Source organism: Alosa pseudoharengus, unplaced genomic scaffold, assembly GCF_046254945.1.
Source record: "Alosa pseudoharengus isolate Yale_2024_CS ecotype anadromous, Long Island Sound unplaced genomic scaffold, YU_APseudo_1.1 YU_APseudo_1.1_scf_2, whole genome shotgun sequence".
NCBI lineage: Eukaryota > Metazoa > Chordata > Actinopteri > Clupeiformes > Clupeidae > Alosa > Alosa pseudoharengus.
The window spans coordinates 13,143,397-13,167,819 of record NW_027468663.1 but is presented as its reverse complement, the minus strand read 5'-3'; the positions used below and the strand labels follow the sequence as shown (position 1 = coordinate 13,167,819).

Below are 24,423 nucleotides of genomic sequence, written 5' to 3'. Positions count from 1 at the left end.
CACAGCTAAACATGGCTGATCCAGTGATGCAGACTGTTTCTCAAGTGGTGCTAGTGACTTGTAGTTGTCATGACGGCTGTGTCCCACATCTTATCTTATATTTTACTTTTTTGTCTGTCTGTCATATCTAAAGAGAAAAAATCACAGATTATTTTATGTTAGTGAGCAACAGAAAAATTGTGGGGATAGTCATTGCATTTGAATTCATCTCCTTACCTATTTACTTAACTATAGTAAATCCTCATGTACAAACACATTGTTTCCCACTCAGTGACACTGAACTCAAATTCATTTGAGAGTGCTGTGTTGGGGATTTTACGTTCTGTTTATCAATCTTTGTGAGCCTTTGAAAAGGAGATCCATCAGGATGATTCATTATTGCTTTTAGAAGCATCTCTCATAGCTTATCTGCCTGAATGAATAGTGCCTCGTGCTTTCTTTCTACTCTCTCGCTTTCCCTCCTGCCAACTCTCTCGCTTTCTCTCTCTCTCGCGCGCTTGCTCAAAGATGCACTCACGTAAGCAGGTTCCCACACATCACACAATGCTCAATTCACCACTACCTCCCTTCTCTTGTTGCTGTTTCCATAAATATGAAGAAGGATATTTGTGTGTCTTTACCCAGATAACCCTCATCCAGCAGTCTGCTGACGCACGAGTCTCAGCCTTACCTGCTGGGTAAGAAGTGTACGTCAACCAACCAACCAGCCAGCCAGCCAGCCAACCAACCAACCAAGCACCTTGCCCAACACGTCACCCATAACACAGCTAGCACAATAGTGCTCTGCTCAGTTCCCTTGCATTCAGCAGACACTTCTATGAACTTAGTGTTACTCCTCTGAGCATTCACACTGCATACTAATCAAACTGTACCCAGGCACGGTTGAGCTGCTGTGCTCTAGAATCTTTTGCATGCACGCGATCATAAGCTCAACCGTACCATGCCCAAGTCAATTTCAATTTCAATTTAATATCACTTATAGAGCACCAAAACATTGCACATGTCTCATGGCGCTTTACAGAGTGTTAAACAATGTGACTTGTAACAGGTAGCCAGTGTAAAGATGCTAGGATGGGAGAAATATGTTCATATTTTTTGGTCCTAGTGAGTGTGCGAGCAGCTGCATTTTGTATAAGTTGTAAGCTCTTTAGATAGGTATTATTGCAGCCAGCGTATAGAGCATTGTAATAGTCTGTCCTTGAGGTGACAAAAGCATGGATTAATTTCTCGGCATCTGGTAAGGATAAGGACTTCCTTATCTTTGAAATGTTCCTTAAATGGTAAAATTAAGTTTTGGTGATCTGTTTTATGTGATTATTTGGAGTTCAAAAGCAGGAGATTATTTGTCATCCATGTCTTTATATCTCTTATAAATGTGTTAAGTTTGGCTAACGGGTTAATTCATCAGGTTTTATGGAGAGGTATAGTTGTGTATCATCTGCATAAGAATGGAAAATAATGCCATGTTTCCTAATTTCAGAGCGTAGGGGAAGCATATAAAGAGAAAATAACAGGGGCCCCAGTACTGAGCCTTGAGGCACTTCATATTTTACCATAGTCTGGGTAGACTGTTTATTATGGACCTGTACATATTGTTGACGGTTAGAAAGGTCAAGTCAAGTCAAGTCAGATTTATTTTTAAAGCGCATTTAACATGCACATAGTGCAATCCAAAGCGCTCCACAAACAAGACACATAACAACAAGACAAAAGATGCCGGATGGAGCGGCGTAGTTGCCAGCGTACCCATGACATCAAGACAAGACAAATACATTTAAAAAATAACAAATACAAAAAAAAAATGCCGGACAGAGCGGCGTAGTCGCCAGCGTACCCGTGACACCAAGACATACAAGACAGATAACAAAACAAATAAACAAATAAAAAAAAGAAAAAATATTTTAAAAGGGGAAAAAGTGATGTTAAAATTAGTCCAATTTCCAAACCAGCTGAAAATGTCCAAGGGCAATGATGATCCGTGAAAACTGCGCACAGAGCTGTGTCTTTACAACCGATGCAATGCCAACAAAGTTCTTTAGCAACTGACCAACCCGGTGAATTCACTGGCAGTCTGGAGATAACGTTAACGTTAGAAGCTAGGCCTGCTAGACTGCAGTCTGGAGATGATGGAAGCACAGTCCAAAGTACTGAGCGATCGTGTAGATCCGCAATTCGGTGGACTTAACAGCGACTTTGTTGCTCGGTGAGAATGCAGCTCTTCACCGTTAACGTTAGTTTGCAGTTGGCAAGGCAGCTCGCAGGTCAGCAACAGCTCGGCGGGCACGGTAGATCTTTCGCAGAGTAGAGCCTAGGTCCGGCTGTCCCGAGAGATCCACTCAACCAGACAGTGAAGTGCACTGTTCACGGATGGATGGAAGGATGTCAGAGGCCCAGTTAGTCTGCAGTTGGCATGGCAGCTCCCAGGTCAGCAACAGCTCGGCGGCCACGGCAGATCTTTCGCAGAGTAGCCTAGGTCCAGCTGTCCCGAGAGATCCCCTCGACCAGACAGTGAAGTGCTGCACCGCTCACGGATAGATGGAAGGATGTCCGATGCCCAGCTAGGGCAAAAGCTAGCCATAGCAAGCTCCTAATGGACAAATGTCAACGACATCAGCTGACTTAGGAGTAAAAAGGACTAAGAATAACACGAAAACTATCAAAAATAGCATAAATAAATAGGGTAAACATTTAACTAGACAAACCAATACAAAAAATAAACATGACATTACATAAAATTACGAACATTACATAAAAACAAACAAAAACATGATGCCAGACGGAGCGGCGTGTCTCGCCAGCGTCCCCGTAACCTAGCAACCAGGTATGATCTAAACCAAGGGAGTGCTGAGTATGATGTCTATCAAATTTTCAAGCTATGAAGTAGTATGTCATGGTTTATGGTGTCAAAGGCAGCGCTGAGGTCTAGCAGGACCAATATTGATACATATCCATTATCAGCAGCAATGAGAAGGTCATTAAAAACTTTAAGGCTGATTCAGTACTGTGGTGAGCTCTGAAGCCAGACGGATATAATTCCTGGATTTTGTTCATATGTAAGAAGGCACCAATTTGTTTGGACACTATTTTTTCTAGTATTTTTTACATGAAAAGGATATTTGATATAGGCCTATAGTTGGCCAGGTTGTTAGGGTCAAGGCTAAGTTTTTTCAGGGATGGCTTAATAACATATGTCCACCTCCTCAAGTGGACCCGGGCACGGTGCGGTATGATCACACTGGTCAAAAAAACTGGACTTTGGGGGTCAAACATACTCGGGTACAGTACAGATGGCATAGTGTGAGTACATCCTAAGAGCCTGACAGACACCTAAGAGTGTGGCCGTGACTGCATGTGAAGCTTTATTCCTGGCACCCAGACATTTGTATTAATTGTGTGGATTTTGTTGTGCAAATATGTGGAGCTGTATGGCACAGACACAAAAAGAGTGTCTTTGAAGGCTGACAAAAAAAAAACCAGAATGACAAGTAAGCTGTGAAATAATGGACGCCAGTGAACAAAGGTCATAGAATAATCCGGCTGTGGTTGCATAACTGGAAACATCCTATCCCTGGGACACATCATAAGCAGTACAGCTCAGATCTGGAGGCTGCGCTCTCTCTTCCCTTCTTTGCATATGACGATCAGTGGTAGCAGGCAGAGGGATGACTGTCTGACCATTGCAGTGGACGCATGCTCTGGAGCCTACCCCGCAGACTCGGTGTTGTAGCATTTAGACTAGAGAGGGGTGAGATATTTTAGTGACACCGTGACAACTATACGTTGGTTTAGAATCTGAATTTGTGATGCCGAAGCAGCTCTGGTAAGCAAACATAAGATGGCTTTATTCAGTGCGTTGACACGGCAACAGCAGAGATGGTAGGAGGAGATCACAGGAGATCAGTGTGTTGCCAAGTATTAAAATAAGCTACTCGGTGGTGTGCTACAACCAGGTTACAACACTAAGACATCAGTTAGTTGCCTTCTCTCCCACATCTCCACCATCAATGACAGGACTTCAACATTTAAGATGGCCATCATCTTTTAAAAAACAAAACGAATGCATGGATCAGCACTTAAGATGAGGATCCTGACACACACACATATATATATATATATATACACACACATACAAACACACACACACACTCACACATTGTGTGGTTTAAGTACTGAGTGTTAAATTGTTGTTCTATTATTGATTAGAGATTCCAATTTTCATGTTTTTCCTCTGAATACAAATAAAATTGTGGCATGCAGAAAGTGTAAACCGTTTTAAGAACAAGGCCAACGCTAATCAGAGCCCTCTGTACAAAACTGCTTAACATGGGCGGCTTGCCTGATACCTGGCCTAACAGCATATTCATTTTGAGGGCAAGTATGTGTGCTATCCTCTTGCCTCAGGCAAGGTCCTGGGTGTCCTTTGCCAATAACAGGGTTAGAAACTATTACAAGGAAGAGACGGAAAAGTTTCCCTCGCTCCCAGCACGGTGTGCTCACTGCCTCGCCAAGCTGGTGTGCCAGACTTTATGTGGGGCGGAGGGACGCCCCTGGCACCGTTAGCCCATTTTCATACCCCAGTGCTGCGCGATCACAGGGGGCCAAGCCACTTTTCCGGAACCTTCCGAGACTTTCAGCACAAACTTGGCTGGGCTGAGCACCACCTAGAGCAATGGCAAGGGGGACAGGGGATGGAGAAGAAGAAAGCCTGAGAGAGAAAAACCAGGCAGGGAGAAAGAAAGAGAGAGAAAAAGAGAAGGATGAGATGGAGAGGAATAAAGAGAGAAATGCGCTCAGTCATTCTCTTCTACCATTCTCCTCTGGGGTTGTTATTTTTTTCCTCTTTTGTTTCAAACCGATGAGGCGTTAAATGATGCTGCCAACACGCTCAGTAATGCCATGCGTGTGAGCTACGAAAAGCATCACATACTATGGCACTAAGCCAGGTCACATTTCCCAGCGAATGAAAAACAATTATGCACTTCAACAATGGAGAGCGTGCACAGCGTGGCATTTCACAGACATCCGAAAGCACACCATTTTCAGGCCATTTCATGCTAATGGTTGCACTAAAACGGAATACACGAAAACTCTTAGCGTCAATCCAGAAACTCCACCAGAAAAAGAAGACCATTGGCAGATCACCAGCCTAGAATTTTCCATTAGACATCCATAGGTTTCAGGCAACTGACAAAATCATAACAGTGCTGTCCCCTTTGTCCCCATGCTTACAGCATAGCCTAGGTTATGGTGATAAATATAGACAAAGGCTAAACATATCACAGGGACTGTTGCTTTTAAAATATTTACATTTTCTACATTCAAGTATTTATTTTAGCTTAGTTATATGCTCTTTTCATAAAAATGACAAATAAAGGAATCTTGAAAGTAGATATTGTCAAAGACTTGTTTCTTCTTATTTTGCAAAAGGCAGGTTACTCATTGTTCACTCTGGTTTCATATTTTACTGTGAGTTGTTCCAGACTTAAGTCACCCTGGACAAAAGCATCAGCAAAATGAATAAATGTAATATTACAAATACACAGATTGATAAAAATAAATAAATAGATGTACCGCAAAGCGGGACAAAATATGACCGCCGCTCAGTCCTGCACATTCTCTCTGCAAAAATAAATCACGCTTTTCAATTTGTCTCCATTTCCTACTCCATCCCCTACTCTTCCAACTTTTGTGTATGTAAGTGAGTGTGTTCATGTGTGTATTTGCTTTTATGTGGGCTTCTCTATGTGTGTGTTTTCACTTGTGAGTGTGTGTGTGTGTGTGTGTGTGGGGGGGGGGGGTAATGGGGTGTCTGTGCGTGTGTGTGTGTTCGCTTGTGAGTGTGTGTGTGGGGGTAATGGTGTGTGTGTTTGTGTGTGTGTGTGTTTATGTGTGTGTGTGCGTGTGCCTGCATGTGTGTTTTTAAATGTGTGTGTGTGTTGGTGTGTGTGTGTGTGTGTGTGCATGCGGAAAAATCCGGAAGAAAAAAACTCAGACTAAACCTATCCTATGACCGCTTCGCTGTGTGCCGGTCATAATAAATGAAAAAAACACATCTCATAGTGTCACATAAAGACCTCAGTCAGAGGTGTCATTATCATCACCAGTTTGATGTAGGCCTATGGCTGCAGCACTGATAACAGTCATGACCTTTCTGTCCTTCCTCAAGGCCCCAGACCCCACAGGTCGCTTTTTCTACATTAGCAATTGGTGGTCAATGATGCTCACAAAAACCAGCTGACAAACAGAAGGCTCTAGAGCCAAAGGGCGACTTAGGAGAGTGCGTCATATCCACAGGCATTTTCCATTTCCTCCTTATCCATTTATTCCTTTTTCATTAGACAAATGTCATTAATTTGATCAACATTTGTTTCCCCCTATATAAAAAAAAAACGCTTGAACTTGATGTTTTCCCACCTACCAATTGAAATAGGGACGAATAAATAGGCTATGCTACAACATTCATCCAACATAGTTTTAGACGTAGCCTAGACCTATAGACACAAGTGATGCGAGCTTCTGGGTAGGCTACTCAGATTAGCACAAGTAAGGCACAAGTTATCTGTAACATAAACAACACATTTGCAAGGTCAGCAGCGTCTATCACAGCCTACCTTATGTAGTAGCTGTCACAGTTGTGTGTTTTCCGCCTCTTTTCCTCTGAAGTCATTATGTCTTGCAGCGGGAGACAGCTATTCAGGCTGACACACGTGAGAAACCTGTCAGCTTGCACAAACATCTCCTCCACCATCTTTTCCCATGTTGCCTAGCAACATGGCACAGCTGGTTAGTTCGGCCTTGCATGTGGACACCACACTGTTCATAATCAAGCATGCGATTAACACGTTACTGTTGTGTAACACAAGCTCTTAATAATGTTATTTTCTGTTGTGAAATTGCACGTTTGGGATATCAACAAAGCACTCTTTCGCCCTCTAGTGGTGGATAGATCTCAGTGCTCCAAGCAGTGCTGTTCTCTCCCATGAGACAATTAGATGATCATTCTGTACACCACTGCTGCCCTGAGTGCTTGTATTTCATGACAACAATTAAGTTTAAAAAGACTTAAAAGCAACTCTAAAACTCTAAACTGGCTCCTTATAACACACGTCATTCACACACACAAACAGAGAGAGAGAGAGAGCGTACCCACACACACATTCTATTAATTGTTTATCATAGGCCTACTAACAATAGGCTGACAGTTTGTTGGTCTCTTGACCATGCTGAGGGGGTATTATGGGGTATTATTGGTACCAAATCTAGCTTGACTGACTCCTCAATGCATTGGCAGCCTGACTCAATAAGTCACCAGTCAACACTTTTTGTTTTTTTCTTTCCCCCCACTGTTTGTTGCACCTGTGCTTGACAGTCAGGCATCTCAGAGGCTGTGCGACCCCCCCGAAGCAGCAACTACTGCCTGACAACGACACAGTCCTCATCCTCTGACGAAGGACTCCTCATGTCCGCCCAGGTAAGCCTTGACTTGTGACAGGTCAAAGGTTGTGATCGTGTGTATATGTGTTCTGTGTATACGTGCAGTGCACATGTGTGTGGATGTGTGGCTGTTTGTGTGTGGGGCTGGTAAGGAACTGTTCCCTTGATATCCCGCAAACCTCTGCTTGTCTCTCCGCTTCTCTCGGCTTTATGATGCTATTTTCGGGGCCGTTTGTGGCGTGAGATTAGTTAGCGCTTCAATCACGACCTCACGCTCCAGGCTACAGCTCTACTGCACTGCCTGGTGATGAATCACGTCTGATGTTTTAATTCATTCCAACAGTGAAGGTCACACATTACTCGGCAGCTGTGAGAACACTTAATGTGTGCACTGTGTGTATGCAAAAAGGAAAATGATTTCAGGGAAATCATTAGTTTGATCACTGGCTGAATCATTGCAAGGTTTGCCAGATGGCATGTCCATCTGATTGAGGATTGTAGCCTAGTCTTGTGAAAGGTCGGTGTTGGTTTATTTTTGGGTGCCATGTTTTTTTTTTTCTAATCACTGCTATAGCAGTGGTGGTAATGAACTGGCATTTCCAGGGTGATGAATCAGCATTGGTCAGTGGTTTCACTTAAAGCAAGCATGTCTGATGTGGAAAACAAATCTATCCACAGTGGACAGTGGACTAATAAACCTACTGACCCTGGAACAGATCTGAACTGGAACGCTATCGGTGTGACTTAAGGGTCATTTTCATTGTGCCTGAAGCCATTTTGTACAACATGGTCTCTTTAAATATGCTCTGATAAATCAGATCACCTTTCACAGGTCTTATCACTTTTCCCTTCTTTCCCAACTCCTTAGGGCAGGGATGGATGAGAGTACTTTCGAGACATTTGAGGATGAACTTGGTACCCCTCTGCAGGAAACAACCCCTCCCAAACCCATTAGACAGGCACGCCGATCAGGTACAGAAAACCACAGCCTCACAAACAAAACATAAACATGGGCAAACATAACTAACTGCAGCTGGAAAACCCAAGAGACACAAGTGTCCTGGGTTGAGTGGAGCACAGTACAGTACACCCCCCCCCCCCCCTTTGGGTCAAGGTGTCTTTCAAACAAAGCCTGGCTCGGACATAAATATGAGCCAGGCCAGAAGCAGTGACACTATTTCAGGAGGTAACGGCAATGCTGTCTAATTATATATCAGAATGGCCTGAGCTGACATTGGTTGCATACCTTTGTATAGTCACACTGCAATAGAAATATGAGCTCAGCTCCTGTCAGCAGACTAAGCATGCTCAGCTCTCTCTGTCATTGACACAGTCATATTCATAGAGAGAGAGAGAGAGAGAGAGAGGGAGAGGGGGAGAGAGAGAGAGAGAGAAGTAGAAGACAGATACATTTGTGTCTACTCGATCTAACACAACTCTGTTCTATTGCAGAAATGTATGCTGCTCAGAGGCGAATGAGAGAGGTAGGTCACTGGGCATTTCTGTGAATATAAATGAACAAGATACAGCTTTGCCATTCTGGAAGCTTTGGGAAATGTATAGAAGGTTTCTAGAAGGTTTTCTTCAGAAGGTCCTAAAGTCATTCTTCTGGGTTGATGTCAATGGAATTTCTCACTTCATCCACAGGAGGCGGCTTCAAATCCTCAGCAAGTCCCCAAAACCATCCCCCGCGAGAGCCCGTCCTCCAGGACCAATGCAAGTGTGTCCTCTGTGATCTTCTCATATCTTTCCCCCCAAGTCAAACTCATCAAATTCACTGATTATAGATTTAAATCTACTTTAATCTAAGGGAGCACTCTAAGTCCACTTATGGAACTGTATTTCTACATTGTAAGTCTCTTCAAATAAAACCATCTGCTGCTGAATGAATATGTGTAAATGTAACAATGTGAAAGGTAGTCAGCCACCTATACACACCTCTGTACACAAGACATTTGCCTGCATTTCCCACACTGATTGACCAGGGGATTAATCCTCTGTTCTTCATAACCCAAATCTGTATCTGTATGTGTGTGTGTGTGTGTGCGTATGTGTGTGAACCCCCAGTGTCAGGTCTGCGGAGGGCCTTGTCCATGCAGAGCCTGTCCCAGGTGGAGGTGCCATTCCAGGGTGTGACGCTGAACCGCTGTCTTTTCATCGCCATCACCATACTGGTCATCACATCTGGGATCCAAAGACTCCACGGCACGTGACTTACACATCACAACACAAAACATGCCCCTTTTATTAATACCACTACTGCATGTGTGTAGCCCAAAGAAACTAGTCAAATATAAATGTCAGAAAATTGCACAATTAACATTTCATGTGGCAGAGTGACTTACAATTGAGATGTCAACAACAGTGGTGGCTAAGAGAAGGTGTTGAAGTGAATATTGCGGTGCTGTTGTGGTTGTAGAGACCCTGCGTGGCCGACGGGACGTGGCTGAGGAAGAGGAGGAAGAGTATGGGTTAAGTCTGAAGCACAGCGCTCTGAAGAAGCATCACCATGAGCCAGAGGTACACAAGAAACTGCCACATATCTAACTCATTTACAGATCTGCTCAACAGAGCAGGGAATCAGTTGGATGAAAATGAGAGAGAAAAGCAGTCGTCATCATCACCTTTATTGCCAGACTCAGGGTCCAGTATAGATCATTGACTTTAATAATGTGAAGTGGGTTTGGGGTCTATTTAGATTGTTGGTTTTCAACTGGAAAACCTGTATGCTGTTCATTAATGACCAGGTCTCCCTTTCAAAATTGATTTTTTTATTATTATTATTTATTTAATTTAAGTAACATTTCTGGATCACTAAACACTAAATAGAAAACTGAATGTCATTTATAAAAAAACTCTCACCCCGTGTCTCCTCATTACTTTCCTTCAGCCTGACAGCTCTCTATGGGACACTTTCTTCTGGTGGGTGGCCGACGATGATGATGACGAGGAAGATGAAGAGGAGGACGGAGGCCGTGGCCGAAAGAAGAGAGGAACCCGAGAGAAGCCCAGCAGGGGCCTGAGAAACAGAGCCTTGCCGGACAAGTTCCTGCTGAAGAAAGGTGAGGGCAGCCTGAGAGACAGGAAGGAGAAACGCAGGAGGGGCGAGGAGGAGAGGGGCAAAGGAAAACGAGAGCATGATAAGAAGGCAAAGAAGAGGAGGATAGAGGAAGAAGAGGAAGAGGAAGATAATGAGATGGAAGATGAGGAGGAGGAGGAAGAGGAAGTGAAACCAAAGAAGAAAATGGCTAAAAATGTTAAGGAAAAACCGACCCATCCCATAGGCAAGGTTAAGAAAGCCAACTGATAACTTATAGTGATAGTATAAGGCACAGCAGTACTTCCATCTCAACCTCCACCCTAATACACCAGAGAAACACCCAACTACAAACTGGAGACGCCAAGCTTATGAACCTGTAATACTGCTGTTTACACTTGATCATCTATTTGCTACATCAATGGGTTTTCAATCTTGCTTCCTGGGCCCTTCTGCATGTTTCCCTGCACTACAACACCACTGGCACTCTTGATTAACTGAACCCACTGCATTTAGCTATTTAAATTTCACACTATTTTCAAATGTGTGTGTTCAATGCTTCAGCAGCTACAGTACATCAAGAACCCTTACACTGTATACATCAGGTCCCTGATACTGTAGAAATACTAAGTGCTCTACACATTGACCTCTCACTAAACACAGATCAGTGATGAGGGACCATATTGCTGGAAACACAACAAATGTTTGCCTGTCCACACAGAAATGTGTGGATTGAGCTCTGTAATGCATAAACATAAAGAAGCACTTTCAACATGTGCATGAGAATGATTTGAAGACTTCTTATGTGTCGCATCTCTGACTACATGGTAGATATAATAGATAGTGTGCAAACTGTGTACAGCCTTTAAACTATTGCTAAGCAAAAACTATGTGAGTGAATGATGATGTGTATATACAGGCTGAATCAATAAATTTGTTTAATAATCTGGATGTTTATGTGTATCTGCTCTGCAAAATGTCTTATGAAATAATACAACAAAGTCTGCATTTTAAAATATAACTAATCTTAGGATAATTTGCATCTTAACTAAAAGGGCAATTTTGATTAGTTGGTTGTGTTTCCGCCATGTTTACAACACACTTCAGCATAACATAACATCTATAACATTAGAGATTAGACTCTGAGCGTGATGGACTGTAGCTTGAAATGGTCAGACAACTAGACAGATTTCTATATCAAAACAGCATTTGACACGCCAAACAATACTTCTTTTCACTGTTTTAATAATTAAAAAAAGTTTACACAAAGTCTGCCAGCCTTGGCAAGGCCCTTACATTAAAAACAAAAATATACAACGGCAATATGTCTATGTTGCTTCTGTTGCGACATCATTTCGACAAGAACAGTTGTCCACAGCGCTGAAATCTGGAAACGTAATATCAAATGCACGGGCAAACTGAAAGGCCCGATCCTTCTGAGTGTCCTTAGGAGCTGGGTGGGGGAGGGGGCATTCCTCCTGGCCTGTCCGTGGGCAGGGGTGGTCTCATCATTGGGGGCATGGGTGGGCCGGGCATCTGATGCATCTGGGGGTGTCCTGGGGCTCCAGGGGGTAAAGACGGCATGTGCATGCCACCCGGGGGAGGTGGGGGCATAGGGTCGTGGGGTGGGCGAGGTCCCATGTTGCTCATGAGAGGGGGTGGCCGCTTCACCCCCATGGGAGGTACGGGGCCGCTGGGCATGGGTGTGAGCTTCTCCATCTTGAAGTGGAACTGCAGGAAGAACTGGAGCCAAACGAACAACATGGAAAATTGTTGAGTAAAAAACAGAAGAAATAAAAGGATCATGGCATAATGTGTGAGACGTGCCAAGCCAACAGATAAAACTATGACGATTCTGCATACCTGTTTTGTTTCTTTATTCCAGTGAGTCCAAAACTTACTCTCTGCTTTGTCAATCTCTCTGCTAGGAACCTGTCGGAACACAATTACTGGTTAAAACCGGCACCACCACCAAAACACCTCCATACACACTTTCGTACAGGGATGTATTTCAAAATTTCAAAAATGTGTCGCTAAAAAGCTACTGTCATTAAGTAGAAGGGAGGATTTTTAGTTCCCATAGTGGTTGCTCAGCATCGCTAATGGTAAATGCACTTCATAACAGCATCCGGGACAGACCCACCTTGAAAGCAATGGTCTCGTAGGGCTCTGCAGCCAGCAGCAGGTACTGCCAGCGACGGTCTGGGGGTTCAATGCGCTGCTCGTAGGCTGACATGAAGCGGTGCCGGGGTCCAATGCCCTCCGCAATCTCTGGGTAATCAATCTGACATGGGACAGAGAAAACCAATTAAAGATGCAATACCAGTCTTGGGGGAGAAAGAAAACGTCAACGTTGTCTGTAGTAAGGAATAGCCAATAACATTATGTGCGTTAATTGCAATCTATTAACGTGACCAATTCCACTGTTACAAGAGCAAAAGGAAATGGCTGTCGAGTCAAATGTCCACACGTGCAGCGAATTACCTGGAATAGGAGACTCTGCTGCCCACTTTCTGAGTCCCTCTGCTTGGTAACTGTTAAAGAACACACTGATGTTACAAAACCTTTCACTGGACCAAGACGAGTAACTTAAAGTGTGATAATTGAATGAACATGTACCTTTGTATCCTGGTCGACCAATTTTGACAAATTTCTTCACCTCAACCTTGACTTTTTCGGGTGCAGGCTGTGCTGGGGCTTCCTTCGCTTCTTTTGCCGCTCTCCGAGCCCTGAGGAGAACCAAAGAACATTTATGACAAACCCTTCAGGATATAGTTAAAGCCGAATACAAGCATATATAAAGTCAAATGAACAGTTATACACTTACAAATTGGTCTGATGCTTCTTGCCTTGTGTGTGCGCGAGGTAGCTGCCCTAAAGTGGAAATATGATAGTGTGCATTTGTCAACAACACCTTGCAAGCAAATATGGATAAACACTGATAGAATACTGACTGTGATTTTTACCTCATTGTTGTGTAGAGTGAGACAGAGTTTACATTCGTAAGACCCCAAATGATTTTTCATGAAATAGGGATCCTTGTTGATGTCGATCGTCTCCAACGCTAACTGCCGTAAACGCTCTCTACGGTCCCGGTTGCTCTCCGACGCGGAGGCCACTCCACCGCTGCCCGTCTTACCGCCTGCTCTGTGCTGGAAATCCATCTTGGAAGCAGTGTAACGAACACTCAACCAGACAAATCACTCCTCTACAAAACAATGTAGAGGTCTGGCCAACACAATCCTGTCAATAGCAGAACCTTTAGTGAGAATGCAAAATTGAAAGGCATGCACATCAATCTGCTTAAGCAACATAGAATCGTCTTATGTATTTGGAACGAAGGGTTCCCCATTAGATGTACCGATCTGTGATAGCGATGCAAGTTGTTAAGCTTAGCCACGTTAGCTGGCTAGTTCTCCGTAACGTTAACTTTTTCGCTTAACTTTGCATTTATAACACAAACGTGAAATAAGATCTCACGTGTATTTAAATGACAACGGCTTGAGTAGTGCAACATTGGAAACATAACTATGTGTAATAGTTCAGCTAGTTAGGGTACATTGTGGATATCAGAGATGAATGGCAACTAGCTGGCCAGCTAACGTTAGCCTGCCAAATGGCTTTATCTGCCAACCGTGATTATAAGTGACTTTCAAAAACATTCTGAATGGATCTGCACTTAAACATAAGTAAATATAGTATCGACAAATACATGGAAGTAGGATAAATTGTTTTAATTCGGTTGAAAATTAACCAAGTCCACTCACCGTTTCACTCACGTTTACCGCTGTAAATGTTAGTTTGCGCATGCGTATGAAAATATGTACTTCCTGTTCCGGTTTCTTTGATTTTTTTTTAAAAACTATTTTCTTTTTCTTTTTTCTAAATTATTAGTCAGGACTTACGGTCAGGACCATGCCTGTCATAAAGTTATGTTCTAAAGGCATTTTCTGCAAAGGTATAAATCGCTCTGAATGGTTTGTCATCGTTTTCAGTCTTAAGTTGATCCATTCGTTTTACTGTCTATGGTAACTTGTTACTTAGTTGAGTTGAGTACGCCCCCACGAGTTCAGGCATGGTGGATTCAAGATTTGGGTTCAGGCTTGGGTTGGGTAGGTGATTGTGTCACGGCGGTCTGTTGGGTTTGAGTGCAGCGCGTCTCAAGGAAGGAAGGTAGCAGATAGTTAACGTTGGCTCTCTTTTATTGAACACTAACTGCCATGGACATTGTATTCAACTCGGAGATGAGTGTTCTTTAGCTGGTTCGGTAAATTACATTTCCTTAAAAATAAAATAGGATAATTTGAGCGAAGACTTGCTAAGTAGCTAACAAGGGCATCGTAGTAACTAGGAAATCGATTGGCCCTGCTGCTGCTGGACAGGACAGCTAGTTTCATTTTTCCATGTGAATATCAAATATGTTCATACCGGGACACTCGGGCTACGTTTACTTAAACATCTCATAAAGAAATGGATGCCTTTATGTAGTTAGAGAACGATTAAGTTAACTTAACCACTGTCTGTCGCAATGCGTTTCAACGAGAAGGAGCTTGTCTCTCTGAGCCGTCAACCCTCCGAGCGGGCAGCGGAGCTAGGAATGAGGGGACCAAAGAAAGGAGACGGTGAGAACTTATATCTAAACATGCGACCAGATATAATGTCAAACATACGGTGTATATCTAACGTCTGTCCATTTCTGAAAACTTGACCATTCTTTGTCCGGCAGTTGTTAAGAAGAGACTGGTGAAACTGATTGTGAATTTCCTGTTTTACTTTCGCACCGACGAGGAGGAGGTGAGATCACTGTCAACTGACACTGAAATGAATGGATAAATAACTTTAGTTGCAGACTGTGCATAACTGTAGCCTATCCTGAATGATTAACGTTACCTTCACCGGCATGTGGCTTCTCTTGATAGCCTGTCGGAGCTCTTTTGTTGGAGCAGTGTCGGGTAGAGAGAGAGGATGATCTAGCCTTTTCCGTAGGTCAGTCATCCTAAAACATACTTGATATGTCTAGCTTATTCCTAAGTAGCTAATGTTTAATGCATAGCTTTGCAAACATTCCAGCTTTTCTGGACGAGGCTGAGAGAAAATATCTGTTTGAGTGCGACTCCCAGGAACAGTGCCTTGATTGGATAGACTCCATCATCAAAGCCAGGTGTGGTGTTCTCTCAGTAGTTTGATGAGTCATATTCAGAAAGTTTTTTTTTTTTTTTTATGTACACAAAACATACTATTTTAACATGCAAATTACTATCACAGCTATGAGTTCATGCGCAAGAACTTGATCTTCTACCGCACTGAGATCCATCGACTCACAGGCAAGGTAAGAGAGTTACGATTATTACAAGGTATGATTATTTCTTCTGATAATAATGTAGGAAGGTGCCTTTAGTAGAGACATGATTAACCCCCCCCCCCCTCTCTCTCATCCACCAGGATCCTTTGGAGCAGTATGGGATATCTGACGAGACCCGCTTCCAGGTGAACAGTGGCCTTCCTCCTCTGCCTGCTACTTCCACTTAAACACCGTCTGACCCATTCCCAGTCTCCGTAAACCCCTCACATACACAGAGACAATTCTGTTCAACCTCAAATCATGAACCTATTATAGCCACCCAGCACCGTTATTGGTAGCCCTGCGCTTTCTGTAGTGATGCCATTATTGGTAGCCATTACCTTTCTGTATTGAGCTAATAACACCCATCTCTTCTGGGGTCAGAGGTGTCTCAGGCAGCTTTCATGAGGGGTAGCTTCTTATGATATCCCAGAAATACGTAGATTTCTGAAACAAACTTCCAGATGTGGTCATTGTGTTTGCACAATTGGGTCAGTCAGTTTTTTGTTTTATTTTTGGTGTTCCCCGTCATGAAAATGGCATGGGATATAGGGCTGTCTGGTTTTGATGCCATGTCTTTCACAGTGTAGGTATCAGCTATCTCTGAGCCAGTTATTTCACTGTCTTAAGTGGCTGTAGGGGTACAGACATTATTCTGACTATCAGGGTTACACTTATTTGTTTGTTTTCATCACACTTTTTTTTTACACTGCTGCTGTGTAGAGAATCTGCGTCAGATTTCATGTTCACTGAATTTCGTGTGCCTTTTTTTAAGGAGTGTAGCTGCCTTTGTTGTGCTTTCTTTTATGCAAAATCTTTTGTTAGGTAGATAAGCAAAGTAGTTAGGCATCTAATCATTCACACAATCATTTTGCACAGTTCCTTACTTTGTCTATGTCTGTGTTTTATGGTAGGTAGGACTTTGATCACATCAGTACCTAAATTAGTAATTTGTATTAAAAAAGAAAATCACTTCAAAGATGGTCAGTAAAATAGTACCGTGCATTTTAATGCTGTTCTCCAAGCTCTCTGGAGGCACAAACATTTCTCAGAACATAGTTACTGTATTTTTACGTGACACTGAAATGCTCTGTATTGAAGACTGGACTTTTGAACTGAGAGCAAATTGTTGAATTTTACAAGTATACAGGACAAAGACCATGTTATATAATCTCACTTCAAAACAGCAATATGTTGTCAACAGACATAATAATTCAATAAGTTATCTCAGTCATTTCAAAGTGAAGATTTTATTTGTTGCAAATTACCTTAATCCAACTTCAAAAGACATGAGTAACATGATAATGATATGTGGGTTAGGTAGGTGACATTTCAAGATAAAGTCTCAACATCGTTTCACTTTTTTACAGCACACATTTGAGTTGGGCTGTAATAACTCATAACAATCATCTATTTTTTTATAATAAATGTTTCCTTAATTTATGTTGTGTGTATATTTTGGTCATATTGTGTTGTCAAATGAAAAGTAAGAGAGAAAAAACATAGCTCATACTCTTCATAATAAGGTGTCAGAAGTCCTGAGCGATGTGTCAAATAGGCAAACCGGCCATGTGTGAACCAAATGTCATATTCTATAAATATATCTTGCTGTAGGCCCTTGCACATTCACACTCTGAATCCCTTAATCTTGAGCTGTCCTTCAGAGCACATCATCTCCTCCCCTGGAGGTCATAGGAAAACCACAGATTAAAAAATCTTTGCAATGAGGGAAGAAATCTGTCCAAGGGAATGTAAACAAGATGTCCATAGTGTCCAGAAGGAAAAAATATATTCTAGCCTCTGTAACTCTTTATCAGAACATCACAGTTATTTTGACTGTTTCCTATGAAAACTACAGGTTCTCCGCTTTCTATAGAGGTCAAACATTTGATGGTAGGCCCCAAAAGAGGTGGGAACAATGCCCTTGTAAATAGGCACAGTGCAATTTCAGGCAAAAACTTGAAATTTGTTTTGGAATTCATGTGGTTAATGCTTTGGTGGTGGCGGCTGTGTATTTGAAAGAGTGTCGCTCCTTAGAGGGGGGCTACACCGAGCGCACAACTTAAACGTTCTATTCACATTGGGTCTGCTGCAACAATTAGGTTCTACTATGATCAATGGAACTACCTACACCAGACGTGATAGCAATGCATAATTTCGGAAAAAAAATAGACTAGTCTTCTAAAATTGTTTTTACGTGTCGCGAACGGAACGCTTCAGTTACGCACCTGGTGTAGCCCCCCTGTTAGTGTGTGGTTAGCACTTGGACATTGAAACCATGTTGACCTTACCAGAACATGCTGTGTCCATTGCATGTGAATGTTCTACAGACATATCTGATAATTAACCCACTTCATGATAATTAACCCACTTCATGGCTGTTTATAAATGTGAATAGATGGGCCTACAATTTTAAATCAAAGTCAACTAAAAGTGTAAGTATCCAACTGAAACCAGCAAGGTTTTGCTCTCACTTCAGTATGGCATATAATGGAAATCTAAGCGTGACATTACCAAGAAGTTATGAGATGAACATGTTTAAGTGAAATGCTTGGGCTTGGGGGAAATTAAGTCTTGAAGATGGGCACAGGGCTGATTCCACCCGTACTCCGATATATTTGGTTCTCGAGGGAATCTGACTTGCCACTACCACCTAACTCAATTGTGAAAGTCAGGTCAACTTGTCCCTCCAAACAAGAAATGTAATGAACACCCATCTAAATTATTTACACACTGGGCCTCATTAAGATTGATAATGAGGACACTGTCTGGCCTCTGCAGCAAGACTGCAGTCAGTGGTAAACAAGGGGCCAGTATGTTTCTTCAGCTCCACAGAACCCTCCTTCCGAGTGACAAAACATGCTCTTCCTTAGAATGCACAAATGTCATCAATTATAGCTTAACCATGGTCAAGAGAGACCGCAACAGCATAACAATAAACACACAAGACAGCAGGGGTCAGAATAGAATTAACAAAAAATACACACAATAACCTCACAAACTTGTCATGAACACGAGAACTGAACTGCTTCGGTTCTGAGTTGAAGCAGCTGCCACATCAGCTTGAGCAGCATGCAACAATGAAAATAATGCTGAACTGACCAAACGAGCATAGAGGATGTTTCTCTTAAAGGCTCCAGTGGTGGAGCCTGCAGCTTGTTGAAGTGACCCCAGGAGGAGAGACAGAAATAGCCTTGATATAACAGTGCTGCCTGGCAGCTGATTTGACTAGCACTAAGTCACATGAGCAGCCTCAATGGTAGGCCTGTGTCCACAACACTTTCCCTTTATTTCCTGGTGTCAAGATTCACAAAGAGACACTTCTATTGTTAACAGTAACCCATTAGGCCTCACAGAGCCAAACTGACCTGTACTATGTATGAGTTGGTTTGAATACTGAGCGAGTTTGCATAGTCAAGAGGAACCGGTTTGAAAATGATCTCAAGGATGGCATATTACATTGCATACTCAGCTGCAGCTTATATCTGTATGTCTGGGTAATTGTATTGTATGGTGTTAAATGGTATCATCCAGGAAAATGCAAAAATGACAAAATAGGCATGTCATTTTTTTTAACAGCCAGTGATACCATCTACTATGACAACAGGTCATATAAACCCAAAATAAAATGTACAGTATGTGTATTCTCTCTCTCTCTCTCTCTCTCTCTCTCTCTCGCTTGCCAACACTTGTCATATTGAGCTTTCATATGGGTTAAAGGTGAAACCTTTACATTGTCCAGAAAGCTAGCAGTGCCGTTTCAACTAAATTATTGCGATCAAACATGAAGAAACATGGGTGGCAGGAAGTGCAAGCACTCTTCCTCTTTTGAGAATATTACCATAACTCTGCTACAGGCTGACCTCTGCTGGATGTCTCAAGTTTTTACTCTGCACTCAACTAATGGTTTAGAGAGCAAATTTTAGAAACAAAGAGCAAATTGATCTTCTGTAGACAATAAGCTTTTCCAGAGAGATATCGTGATTCTTGTTACACATATAAATAATTAATTTATTGACCAATATCAGGTGACACATACCTTTTTACATCTAAGTAGAAAGAATATTTTGATGATGTAGCTTTCTGAAACATATGAAGTAAATATAGTCACAATACACATTTACTGAAACCAAGGCCCGATAATGGGCATAAAATATCATCATATCAGTGTATATTTGCGTCAGCTGCGTCATGGCCGACTGAGTCTTATCTCAAACAAGCACAAGAATAAGGCTCTTGGAGCCAAGTTGACGTGGGTTTGGAAAAACTTCAAATATTGCATGCTAAGACCCACCTCAGTATAGTCTGCTCTCCTCAACTGGAACTCTTAACCTCTGCTCTACTTAACCTCCTGGCTTGGGTGTTCTGCGTTCAACAAGCACCCTCTTCACAGTATCAAGTTCCAGTTGTATCAAACTGACGTGAAACAGTGGAAGGTCACATTCAGGGTCAGTGTAATCAGGAACATATAATCTGTGAGATACTAAAGTTGTTATCTAGGCCTAGTCTAAATCATTTTGCTCAAGCTTTTTGATCAATCTTTAAATTGTTTAGACCTAAATATATCATTAACTCACATTCCAGAAAGTGTTTACAAAACATGGCCATGTGAGGTAAATGCATATTGATTGCACAGAACAGATGAGCCTTATCTTTGATATCATGCCCTGCAGTCGTTTACACTGTGCAGCGCTACATCTTACCATGACTTTTTCACTACAAGTCTTGCTGCAAGTCTTGTTGTCTCTCAGAGAAGTGACAATGTCCTCTCTCTAAGACACAATGCGCACTCTGGCCAGGAAGAGCTTGGCAGCGGTGTCCTCAAACTCCTGCGCGTCCATGGTGGAGCCTGTCCCACCTCTGTCGGGCCCCTGGGCCTCTGCCATGGCCTGAGCCAGCTTGCCTGGTGAGATTTTCATGCTGGCCTCCAGGTAGCGGGCCACGTCAGCCCAGGCCGAGGTGGTTTCCAGGGCCTCCTGGAGGGTCCCCAGCACGGCCTGACACAACACCCTGTCAGCGGCCCGCTCGGGACAGCTGCTGACGGCCGCGTACAGGCACTGGGACTTGCGGATGTAGTCGGCGAACACGGCGCAGGTCAGCACGCCCTGCCGGAAGAGCTCAAACGGCACCGCCTCGTGGTCGTGGCAGTGAATGCGCTGCAGGAGCGGGGCAGAGGCGGTGACGGACAGGCCGCCCTCGCTGCATAAGCCACGAAGCAGCTCCGTGTACACGCGACCTTTGACACCACCAGCACCACGGCGACGAGGCCCATTCTGCATAAGGAGGTCATAAGCTACACGTGTGTTGCTATTGAATGCTGATCTGGTGATGGAAGGGCATAAAAACACAAGTGCAGAGTCCACAAGCATGAGGCCAAAACAGCAACTTACATTTAATATAGACCCTACTGCTTCAGATATTGACAAATACAATTAGCCTACAGATACTTTACTGATTCATCTCAATTATAAGCAGTTAATTGACATGCTTAATTTACCATTTCCAAAACATTCATTCTACATGCAAGGAAAGATGGTGGAGAAAACCAATTGTAACGTTACGGGGAAGTTTTCATGAACAGCAGGCCTAGGCATAGGATCAAACGTTTTGAACAGACATTTGTTTAGGTAGGCCTAACTGGGCCACCTGATCGGTACTACAATCTGAACATTTCAGGGAGTAGCCTAAATCACATGAGCTATTCTAGCCATTCTGAGCCGTCTTGCAGAATCTGTCTTACCTTTGCGAATGATGCGCTAAACCGATGTGCCACAAGGCTCGGCTAAGCTGCTGCTGCTCCAGTACATTACAGTGATGCTCCCCATCACTGCCTCCGACCGGACTGTTGTCCGTGTCGGATGCTAAATTGCTGAAGTGTTCGGCCAGGAAACCAATAGGATCTTCAGATCTAGCCTCTACGAGTTTAAGCAACGCACCTCGAAGTAAAACTCCTACGCCTGCCTGAGATAAGAATTCTTGGTCCGTCTCTGCTTTGGTTGTTGGTTTTGAGTCAGACATCACTCCCGAACGCCGCTTATCCGCCATGTTTCTCGGTAACAACGGAAGTGTAGAGTCAGGTTGAGTGACCACATTAAACATTTCCGTTCACTAACGTTGTCTTTTTTTCTGACTAATCGCTGTCGTTCTTTGCAGCGTCAGACACACCTATTTTAATAACGACACATTTCCTACCAGTTTGAATAAATTAATGACTTTCCGCTGAGGCTGTAAGATGCTTTCTTTGACAGCAACTTGCAAGGGAAGTCTTGGTTGCTAAGGACGCGATTCTCGGAATACGTCGTTCTTTCGACCAAAGATTCCAGAACGGAGCTTCCGACTGCGAGCTTTCATGTGCCTGCTTTGCAGTCGACATGTAGGCCTAGGAAATAATGTATACAACAAAGATTAAAACATACGCACATTAATAAAAAATCAAGACTGTTTCATGGAGTCAACCCTCCAAGTATTATGCCATTGAGGATTGAGCACATTACAATAACTAATCATGAACATAGCCAATCTGTGTTTAGAAAAAATAAATCCAGATATTGTGGCCGAAGTAGCAACTATTCAAAACCCTTATCATGGTTCTATGTGATCATAAACTAACGCATTCAGAGTAGCATGATGGGTAGGTGGCACTAAGATGCAAAAACAAACGTATTTAGGTAAAAAGTGTCATAGCTTATAAGGCTGCAGTTGTTTTGGTTTGGATATTGTTTACATGATCATATAACATCATGTATGACCCCCTGCTTTTTTTCAATCGGTATGTCATAATTCCATGGTATTCTACAACTTCCACATTTGCGATGGCTCAAGAGAGAATTACTGTGCAAGACAAGTCACGTGTTTTCCCGGAAATTCTCTAGTCAGGGTCAGGATTCTTCAGATCATCTCACCTGCACTGTCAGTTTAACCATTTAACATACCATTTTTTGTAATATAACAAGTGAACATTGTTATACTGTAACATTTTATGTCTTGGTATTGTCCCCATCAAAGTATATGATTACAACCTTGTAATAAACTAGATGTACCGCGTAGCGGTACAAAATATGACCGCCGCTCAGTCCTGCACATCCATTCCGCGAAAATAAATCATATTAATGAATTTGTCTCCATCTTCTACTCCATCCCCCACTCTTGAAACTTTTGTGTATGCTTGTTTGGAATGTGTGTTTGCACACATTCCGCACACAAAGTAGCCTACTGGCGCTGCAAAGGTGAATAGATTTGTTTCTGGGCCAAAAAATCTGTAACATTGTTATAAAACCTTTAAAATCACAAAACAATCACAAGTAGGGCAGTTCATCACAGTCCATCCATTGCAACTGGACTGATGAAAGGTACACCTGTAGGCTACATTGTATTTGGGAAAAGCAGAAGGTAGCAGCATAATGTATTTATTTATTTATTATTAAACAAAACAATCCCTGTCAGTTCCATGCAGTTTTCAACAGCTATCAAGAAGAGAGGTCATGTCATGGATTTTTGTGAATGTTTCTTCTTCTACATATGCATAAGTTTAGTCATCTAGTTCAAATGATATTCAGCTTTATTGTCAATGCACAAATTAAATACAGACAGTAGTCTAAAACAAAATGCCGTTTTACCCAGTGGTGCAAATAACTGACATGTCCAAAAGGGCCTTCATGAAATGCGTTGCGAGACTGTTCATACACATTTTAACGGGCAAAGTTGAAGAGCTACTGTCCGTTATTGTTTGTGCAAATAATATGCTGATTCATGTTCCCTTGCATTTTGCAACCATGAGGTCCATGGTTAAGCTCAATCTTTTGACGCAATCTTTTATTTTCACCCAGCCTAGTCCATGGTAGGCAACCGATAGAAATATTGTTTAATTTTGCGATTGAGATATCCACGCACTGGCGCCCCCCCTGCGACGTGTTCGCCCCCCGGTTTTAGAGCTATTCTAAATGCAAAAATGCATAGATCGGAGTAATGACAAAACCGTGACTGTTAACAAACTATAAGCTATATAAGGTAGGCCCTATGCTAGGCCTATTACACAACACAAATTGTCACTAGGATGGAACTGACAGGGATTGTTTTGTTCTGCCCTACTTGTGATTGTTTAGAGATTTTAAAGGTTTTATAACAATGTTACAGATTTTTTGGCCCAGAAACAAATCTATTCACCTTTGCAGCGCCAGTAGGCTACTTTGTGTGCGGAATGTGTGCAAACACACATTCCAAATAAGCATACACACAAAAGTTTCAAGAGTGGGGGATGGAGTAGAAGATGGAGACAAATTCATTAATATGATTTATTTTCGCGGAATGGATGTGCAGGACTGAGCGGCGGTCATATTTTGTACCGCTACGCGGTACATCTAGTTATTATTTCATTTACTGATCGGGGTTTACTCATCACTCATATTCACTCATCATCATTCACTATCAGCATTTACTGACATGCAGAGGTCATAATGATGTGTGCTCGCTATTTTGTTTTATCATTGGCTTTAAAACCTTGCTGGGAGGCATCACATCAGCTCAAAATGTCATGTGTAACATTATTTGTAGGCTATTTGTAGTCTACTTTTGCTGTCAAGACTTTTAAAAAATACATAGCTTACCAATGCTA

At 42.5% G+C, this 24,423-nt stretch overlaps 4 protein-coding genes across 4 annotated transcripts; 2 read left to right on the top strand and 2 right to left on the bottom strand.

The window, feature by feature from the left end:
- Positions 1 to 7,389: 7,389 nt before the first annotated feature.
- LOC143135054 (uncharacterized) lies at positions 7,390 to 11,418 on the top strand. The gene is made up of 7 exons (XM_076295784.1): positions 7,390 to 7,471; positions 8,303 to 8,406; positions 8,887 to 8,918; positions 9,082 to 9,154; positions 9,502 to 9,639; positions 9,854 to 9,954; positions 10,325 to 11,418. Exons 2-7 carry the CDS (start codon positions 8,310 to 8,312, stop codon positions 10,739 to 10,741), a joined length of 858 nt encoding a protein of 285 aa, XP_076151899.1. The 5' UTR covers positions 7,390 to 7,471; positions 8,303 to 8,309; the 3' UTR covers positions 10,742 to 11,418.
- Positions 11,419 to 11,699: 281 nt separating this feature from the next.
- Positions 11,700 to 14,325, bottom strand: sf3a2 (splicing factor 3a, subunit 2). Its single transcript, XM_076293782.1, has 8 exons — positions 14,239 to 14,325; positions 13,438 to 13,714; positions 13,299 to 13,345; positions 13,091 to 13,200; positions 12,956 to 13,005; positions 12,615 to 12,755; positions 12,335 to 12,403; positions 11,700 to 12,214 (listed from the first exon to the last, which is right to left on the bottom strand). Exons 2-8 carry the CDS (start codon positions 13,633 to 13,635, stop codon positions 11,918 to 11,920), a joined length of 912 nt encoding a protein of 303 aa, XP_076149897.1. The 5' UTR covers positions 13,636 to 13,714; positions 14,239 to 14,325; the 3' UTR covers positions 11,700 to 11,917.
- Positions 14,326 to 14,498: 173 nt separating this feature from the next.
- On the top strand, positions 14,499 to 17,255 carry plekhj1 (pleckstrin homology domain containing, family J member 1). Its single transcript, XM_076293781.1, has 6 exons — positions 14,499 to 15,093; positions 15,198 to 15,265; positions 15,391 to 15,457; positions 15,542 to 15,632; positions 15,737 to 15,800; positions 15,914 to 17,255. The coding sequence occupies exons 1-6, from the start codon at positions 15,000 to 15,002 to the stop codon at positions 15,998 to 16,000; spliced, it is 471 nt and encodes a 156-aa protein (XP_076149896.1). The 5' UTR covers positions 14,499 to 14,999; the 3' UTR covers positions 16,001 to 17,255.
- Positions 17,256 to 19,492: 2,237 nt separating this feature from the next.
- On the bottom strand, positions 19,493 to 22,203 carry tpgs1 (tubulin polyglutamylase complex subunit 1). The gene is made up of 2 exons (XM_076293780.1): positions 21,553 to 22,203; positions 19,493 to 21,134 (listed from the first exon to the last, which is right to left on the bottom strand). The coding sequence occupies exons 1-2, from the start codon at positions 21,909 to 21,911 to the stop codon at positions 20,585 to 20,587; spliced, it is 909 nt and encodes a 302-aa protein (XP_076149895.1). The 5' UTR covers positions 21,912 to 22,203; the 3' UTR covers positions 19,493 to 20,584.
- Between the last annotated feature and the right edge of the window lie 2,220 nt (positions 22,204 to 24,423).